At 39.3% G+C, this 7,892-nt stretch overlaps 2 protein-coding genes across 3 annotated transcripts; one reads left to right on the top strand and one right to left on the bottom strand.

The window, feature by feature from the left end:
• Nucleotides 1-1,039: 1,039 nt before the first annotated feature.
• On the bottom strand, nt 1,040-3,614 carry LOC130552984 (2-oxoglutarate receptor 1-like). 2 transcript variants are annotated; one of them, XM_057331700.1, is made up of 3 exons: nt 3,534-3,614; nt 2,715-2,889; nt 1,040-2,629 (listed from the first exon to the last, which is right to left on the bottom strand). In XM_057331700.1, exon 3 carries the CDS (start codon nt 2,619-2,621, stop codon nt 1,638-1,640), a length of 984 nt encoding a protein of 327 aa, XP_057187683.1. In that variant the 5' UTR covers nt 2,622-2,629; nt 2,715-2,889; nt 3,534-3,614; the 3' UTR covers nt 1,040-1,637. The 2 variants fall into 2 exon arrangements, with proteins under 2 accessions (XP_057187683.1, XP_057187682.1); XM_057331699.1 differs by having other exon boundaries at nt 2,715-2,940; nt 3,534-3,609.
• Nucleotides 3,386-7,610, top strand: LOC130552985 (cell surface A33 antigen-like). Its single transcript, XM_057331701.1, has 4 exons — nt 3,386-3,500; nt 6,210-6,374; nt 6,460-6,576; nt 6,664-7,610. Exons 1-4 carry the CDS (start codon nt 3,401-3,403, stop codon nt 6,801-6,803), a joined length of 522 nt encoding a protein of 173 aa, XP_057187684.1. The 5' UTR covers nt 3,386-3,400; the 3' UTR covers nt 6,804-7,610.
• Nucleotides 7,611-7,892: the final 282 nt, after the last annotated feature.

The raw sequence follows: 7,892 nt of genomic DNA, 5'->3' as shown, positions 1-7,892 counted from the left end.
TTAGTTATGTCAAAGACATCACGGTGAACACAAATACATACTGATAAATAAAAAAATCTGTAGATTGAATGCACTGTTGCCAAATACATAAATAAAAACATACTTTACACAGAAAATTCTGTTGGAATTGACTGCTCAGGTCTACGTTTTAACAAATAATTCATGGTATCTGTTGGCACTATATTTACGTAATGCATTGTTGTTGGTCAAAAGTTCTATTTTATTGATTTAATTAAAAGTTTTGAGTCTGAAACTATTTGATGAGTTGTGCTGACTTAGAGTAGTTCACTTTAAAATAAGCCCCCATTGACTTTTCATAGTCATTTCTAGTCCTACTATGGAAAGTTAACGGGGTCTTATTTTAAAGTGAACTACTACTTTAATAATGTTAAAATTACATCAACTTAATATTGTGTTACTTATCTGTGTTAATGTGTTTACAACAATATTTAAGTTGTAGTAACTTAAGTATTTGATTAAAAGCTATTACCTATTATAGTTGGGGCTGCATGAATGATTGCACGAGGATTTCTATTTCCCAGCATGCTTTGCTCTGGACTGGATAATGAGTAAATGTAGAAATAAAGTGTTATTTGATGGATACGAGAACTTATGACACTTATTAATGCTATATATTTCGTTATTTTAGCATTTACAAGGGATGGTTGTGATTATGTTAGTGGTTTTATTACCATGTTGTCATGAAGAGTAGAGCATTTCCGTAGAGTGAGAACACTACACCTTTATCATAAATCAAAAGGCGTTTCATTGAAAATGCTAGAGAGGCAAAACCAGAGCTTGCATTTAACCAATAAAGTGTGATGGTTTTTAGTTTCGTCTAAAGATTGAATCCGCAAAAATAAGCTATGAAAAAAAATGTTGGGGCAACTTAATTAAGCTTTCAGAGGACAATTAAAATCATGTTGGTTGTGCTAAACCAATTGAGTTAAGCTAACTAGAAAAGTCTCACAATATTTAATCAAAAATGCCTTGAGTTGAAATAACTTGCAAATTGTTACCTTCATTTTTTTAATTGAGCGTACATCGTTGATTGATGAAATGAATTTATTCGTCTGATTTCATTTGTAAACTTTATTCAAATGTATTTCAGTACAATACAGACAACATCTCTCATGTTCACCAACAGTGTTCATTTGTTCGGCTTGCGTGTGATGACGTCAGACAAAGCTAATACCAATAAATCAGTGATTAATCAAGCTAAATCTTGTCTTTGCTTCCTCCTCTTTTGCCAATGAACTTCACGAAACAATAAATGCACACATGATGATAATGAAGGAGGAAACAATCAAGATGAATCTGACATTCTTCATTCAGAGCTTATGTAAGATCATGTACTGTGAACGCATTAACACGAAGCATTGTACTGTATATTATAATATAATCACAGTGCGCCAATTTTATATACAAACCAAAAGTGCATGCATGCCATTATTTCCTTAAACAGTAATAATATAACTCTCAGCCCTGCCGTCCAAAAGTATTATTCTATAACAGAAAGCACCTTGTGCATAAAACAGACAGTTGCTACACATAAAGAAATGATACAGAGATTAGGCTGCGTTTGCATTTGTGCGTGTTTGACATTAAGAATAAATATTTCAGTTCTTTTAATGCCGTTAATTGGTTGTGGGTCTGCTGATGACAGCTACGTTAAAGATGTGTTTAGTCTTTTCTGCGATTTCTTTACATCTGAAGAGTTCCACGAAGGCCTGTTTAAAGGAATCCCCCGACAGCGTGTACAACAACATGTTAAAAACAATGTTAAGAACAGCGATGGGTCTAGAGATCACGTACGCCGCGTGCGCACCCTTGTCCAGCGTGCAGGTGACGTCCTTCATGATTCTTGTGTAGATTCTCAAAGCTCGTAAGACGTGGAACGGTAAGAAACACACGATGAAACAGGTCAATATCAACGCGATGACTCTTCTCGCTCTGGTGCGTTTTGCGCTTCCGTTGTGAGGACCCTTGGCCAACACCTTCATGATACGCCAGTAACACAAACACACCACGATCAGCGGCATTACGTATCCCAGCACAGTCATCACCCAACTGTACTTCCAGACGAAATCGATCTCGCTGCTGGCGTAATCCGGGCAGACGGTTTTGTTCTTTTGCACTTTCAAATTAAACAAGTTAAACATGGGCGATATCAAAGCCACGGCGAGAGTCCAGACCAACACACAGGCCAGGACACCCCAGCGCTTCTTCTTAATGTTCTCTCTCTGTAACGGACGCACCACCGCCACGTAACGGAAGACTGACAGACAGGTGAGGAAGAGGATGCTGCCGTACAGATTAAAATGAAAGATGAAGCGAGTGAAGCGACACATTTGGACCCCGAGAGACCAGGTGTCGTCTAGGGTGTAGTAGTACACTAGGAAGGGAAGACTGACCATCAGCAGGAGATCGGTGATGAGAAGATTCACCATGATGATGGTGCTGTTGGTCCAGGGACGAACTTTCAGCACGTACACCACCAGAGCCGTGACGTTCCCCACCGCACCCACAATAAAGATGAAGCTGTACATGACGGGCAGATAGTAGCGCTTCACCGCATGATCCACATCCGTACAGCTGTCATTCACACTCACATTTGACATCGTTCTCTCTACAGGAACACAAGAAATGAAGATGAAATGAATCAATGGTTTTGCATCATTACTTTTATATCAGAAGTGTATACGGGCACTTACGGCGATGCTTCACGTCCAGCTTCAGCTGATCAGAGGATTCTGGTGCTTAAAAACCAGTTCTAGACCCTCCCACCCGATGAAAAATGACTTCCTTCTACGGGAAATTCCTTTTTATTGCTGACACATAATCACTTGTTTACATTCCTTGTTTTTGTGCCATCTAAATACCAGACGTCTGACACAAATGAAGAGAGAAGAGCGAGTGATGTTAACAATAATCACGCACCTGTAATGATATAACACATGAACCAATGTCAATCACAGACTCCTTCAGTGAATTCCATTGATGTCATTTCATTTGGCCAATGACTGTCATCGGGTAAGAAAATACTTCTTTTCTATTGCTCGTGAGACAAGCAAGCATTTTTGTTCAATCATTTCATAATCATTTACAATAAAAGTAATCTGGGTTAACATCTGTTCAGTTGTGTTCTAACAGTCGATCATTTAGATCTCAGCATGCACGGTTAAAGCTCAATGACACATGAAGGATTACTCAAATCGTGTGAAACAGAAACCAGAGAGAAGAAAACCATACATGCTGCATCTGTAACATCCCCTCTTGTCTGTCAGCCACGCCCCCCCCCCCAGCATCAGCGCTTTCTCCCAGTCACACCCGCTCCCTTTCACCGGACCTTTAACACTAGGGACTACACTCCCCATAATCCCTTGCACCCGATCATCCTATGATTGCACCCACACCTGAACCTCATCCCCTGGACTCTGTTTATACCATCGCTGCGTCCCAAATCGCATACTCAATGAGTAGGTACTCAATTTCAGTAGGTACGTACTCAACGGGTCAAAATGGGTACGTACTGTTTTCCCTGAATGGATGTTGTATGTGTGCGATCGGCCGTTGTCCGCCATATTGATCTTCTTCTCCTTTTTAATGGCAGGGAGCAAATTACGGTTGTGGTGCATATCCGCCACCTACTGTACTGGAGTGTACATGGCCAGAGATGAACCATGTGACGTAATAACAAGCGCAACAATTAAAGTTATGAGAGACAGGTGCATTAAGATTAGTAACGCTACAATTTTACCTTCCATGACTTTTCCCAACATTTGCAACATGTTTGTAATGCCTTCACCTACACTTGTGCACAATATTATTGATAAGTGCTGACCAATACTTATTATTTTTTTCCTGAAAATTAGATATTGTATTAAAATAGGCTACTAAATGTAATTGTATTGCCATATGCCATCTATGCATTAATACAGACTTCAAAAGTGTGAATGCATACGTTTTCAAGTAATGTAATATGTTTTATTTACAGAAAAGTATAGAATAAACATGAATAAAAAATACGTAAATTTGATGTAAGAAAATAAATGAATTTAATAATTATTAATACATATACAAGTAAACATCACATAAATCAAAGCTTTATTTCAATTTATTGTTGTAACAAATGGTCCTGTATCTACAGGCGTTGAACCCCACACCCTACTGCCATCTCGCAGCGGACCACCATCGCCACCTTTGTGATTTTAACGAGTGTTCTCATCCGTCCCTGTAACTCATAGCACAATTGTAACTAATTTTTTGTCATTGATCGATATAGATGAAAACTGTTGCGTTTGATCGTTTTCTATCTTTGTGTAGGACTTGTAGACATGTTCTCAAGCAGCTTTCTTGAGGTCTCATCCTGGTGCCTTTTGATCCCATTTTTTTCATCTACAAAAGTAGTTTCATTCAGTCAGATGTTTAAAAAAATACCCAGAAATCTAAACAATGTCTCAAAGTGTGCTCATATTTGCCAAGATACTGGTCTGAAATTAAATGAGAAATGCTTTGGCAATACAATGTACAACTTTTTGTCCTGCCAATAAAGCACACTTAAAGGAACACTTCACCCAAAAATAAACGTTCTGTCATCATTTATTCACCTTCGAGTTGTTCCAAATGTGTATACATTTCTTTGTTCTGATGAACACAGAGAAAGATATTTGGAAGAATGCTTATATCCAAACAGATCTTGCCCCCCATTGACTAGCATACTTGATCATTTTTTTGTTCTGTTGAACACTAAAGAAGACATTTTAAAGAATGTAGGACAGCAAACAGTTCTGGGGCACTTTTGACTACCATTGTATTTTTTCCTACTGTGGGAGTCAAAATCTTTCTGGTTCTCTGTGTCCATCAGAACAAAGACACTTATACAGATTTTGGGTGAAGTATCCCTTAAACTGAAATTAAATTAAAAACTAAATAGAGAGAGAGAGAGAGAGAGAGAGAGAGAGAGAGAGAGAGAGAGAGAGAGAGAGAGAGAGAAGACGAGAGAGAGAGAGAGAGAGAGAGAGAGAGAGAGAGAGAGAGAGAGAGAGAGAGAGAGAGAGAGAGAGAGAGAGACTTTTGTATTTACATTTGCATGTGCGTGTGTTTAACAGGAGAATATGTGAGCTCGGCCATGACTGTAGACATCCCACAGAAAATATTTAAGGTTGCCCGGGGTCATAACGCAACAATACCCTGCAAAGTCACACCTCAAGTGGGCGATGTGACCCTCATGGTGAAATGGTCGGCACATACAGACGTGCAGGGTGACCCTGAGGTAACATATCTGACAAGTTCAACTTTCTCAAAAATGAATTTCTCCAATGTGCTTTGTTGCAAAACTGCTGTAAAGAAATGCAAGGATATAAAAAGAAAAGATTGTGTAAGCAATAGGTACATGAGGCTGTGTTATGTCATGGCTGAAGGGGTTTGAAAATAACGGCTAGTTCCAGTTTTCGATTCTGATTGGTCAATAGCTGGGCTTTATTCAGGATACAGCTCCGCTTTTCATTTAGCAGACACGTTTATCCAAAGCGATTTACAGTGTATTTTTTAATCCTTGATTCTGTGCATCACTGCGCAGCACCCTTAGCAACATAAACAATCAATAATATAGCGTTAAAACTGTTCCATTATGTATTTAACTTAAGAAAACATGAATTGTTTATTTTTTATGTATGAAAGAGTGACCCCTGCTGGTGTATCCGGCCCTACTCGCCCCGAACCAGCGTCGGTCCGGTTTGGAGATGGGCGCTCTGTACGTGCGCGCGCAGACTGCAGCCTTTCGCGTCTGTCGCGTCTCTATTGCTCGGGATGTGATGTTACTTTGCACAGCTCTCTCTCGCTGGCCTCCGTTACACTTGAGTCATGCGACTTTATTGACCTCCCCCGTCTACCCGTGGGAGAGATGTTGGTGTGCGCATGTTTCTGTGTAAGCACACCGTTTACAAAGAGCGGAGATTACCATTACAAATACGCTCCCAAACTCGCGCTGTGCCGCGAATCGGTTTGTTTTAAACTAAACGACGGTAAAACAGACGTTTTCTCAACATGAGAGATACGCAGATATGTGTGAGAGAAAATATCATATAATGTATATGATATTTTCAATATATGTATATCAATTAATGTATAATAATATCATTGAAATAATTGACATTAACGTCCAGTTGAAATGAACCTGATTGTGTTTTTTCCCAACTCTGTGACAGTGGCTCCATCGACGCCCATCTGCAAGATTGTTGGAGTAGCAGAATACGGTCAGAACATCAATCTCACGTGTTTCTCTGAAAAGGGCACGCCCAAACCCATCTACAAATGGCAGAGCCATGATGTCAACAACCTCCCTCGAGCAAACCCACCCAAGACCACTGACCGTACGTTCTGTGATGTGTGTTCGAACGTTAAAGATATTCCTTACTGTGACCAATCCAATCATTGCGTATCTTAATCTGTCATTAGAGAACGGGATTTTATCACTCTACAACATTTCTAAAGACACGTCTGGTTTCTACATCTGCACGTCGACCAATGAAATCAGATCAGCAAAGTGTAACCTCACCCTGGCCGTCATGCAACGTAAAAAAATCACACACGAGATTTCACTCCTGTCACCTATAACACGTCACAGTTAACTAAACCCTCTCCTCTTCATGTCTCTAACAGCATCCATGAATATGGCCTCCACGTTTGGGATACTCGGCGCCGTTGCAGCTGCCGTCATCATCTTGGGAGTCATCATCTTTTTCTGCTGCTGTCGGAAAAAGAACAAACCTGAAGAATACGCCATGGGGTATGTGGATTAACATGCTGCGTCCTAGCTAGTTATTTGTTCCCAAAACATTCTTTTCTAAGGTTAGTTTTTGGCTAGTCAGGATAGTTAGGATTAAATTGAGTTTAGCTGGAACCTGACGGAATCATTGCCAAAAAAAAACATTAAGCTCATGAGAAAAATGGACAAAGAGAAGTTTTCAAGAACCTTTTATGCGCACACACCACACGCACACACACACACACCTACACACACACACACACACACAAACGCAAAAGCAGGGCTCTGTGTAATACTATAGACACCTTTACTGTTAGTAAACATTGCGGCACGTTTTTGTGGGCGGAGCTTAGCTGGAGGCAGAAAGATCCCTCTGACCGCATTACTTATGCTAGGTAGCACGTTTTGTTTGCTTGCTTTTTGACAATGACTAGAAAAAAATCAGATTCAATTTTAACATGTAAGGTCACTCACCATCTAGGACCGAGATTCCAGAAAGCTGGTTATGTGACATACCCGGGTAAATTTAAGGGTTAGCTGATAACCTCCACTTTCGGTTCCAAAAACGGAGATAACTTTCAGGGTATGTAAGTAACCATAGCAACTCACTCTCTGAAGATAACCTGCTCCTGCTCAGGTTATGTTCCAGGCTTAGTTCATTTTAAGGAAATGTTACTAAGATATTTGTTAGAACGTTAGCAATTTTCAGTTCTGGGACATCATCCACTACCATAGTAGGGAAAAAAAAGATTGTATATATTTTTTTCTGTTGAACACAAACAGTTCTAGGGCACCTTTGACTACCATTTAATTCTTCCTACTATGGCAGTCAATGATGTCCCAGAACTGAAAATTACTAACATTCTTCCAAATATCTTTCTAATTTATACCGGTATGAAATGACATGAGGGTGAGCAAATGATGAAAGAATTTTCATTTTTGGATGAACTATCACTTTAAGAGGTTCTTATACATATATTAAGGTAAAAACTCCTTAGTACAAAAGCAATTTTTATAGTACAAAAAAACTTACAGCAGAAACATATTTAAATGCACAAAACAATGTAAAAAATGTGTCAAACAAAGAAACCAAAACTTTTTTTCTTTTATACATGATATACCC

The sequence above is a fragment of the Triplophysa rosa genome, linkage group LG4 (genome assembly GCF_024868665.1).
Source record: "Triplophysa rosa linkage group LG4, Trosa_1v2, whole genome shotgun sequence".
NCBI lineage: Eukaryota > Metazoa > Chordata > Actinopteri > Cypriniformes > Nemacheilidae > Triplophysa > Triplophysa rosa.
The sequence above is the reverse complement of the archived record's forward strand: the minus strand, read 5'-3'. Positions and strand labels throughout refer to the sequence as shown.

Coding starts and splice junctions, on each gene's coding strand:
- LOC130552984 (XM_057331700.1), bottom strand. CDS start 2,621: ATGTCAAATGTGAGTGTGAATGACAGCTGTACGGATGTGGATCATGCG.
- LOC130552985 (XM_057331701.1), top strand. CDS start 3,401: ATGATTGCACCCACACCTGAACCTCATCCCCTGGACTCTGTTTATACC. Junction 3,501..6,209: donor TAGGTACTCAATTTCAGTAG/GTACGTACTCAA, acceptor ACTCTGTGACAG/TGGCTCCATCGACGCCCATC. Junction 6,577..6,663: donor CACCCTGGCCGTCATGCAAC/GTAAAAAAATCA, acceptor TGTCTCTAACAG/CATCCATGAATATGGCCTCC.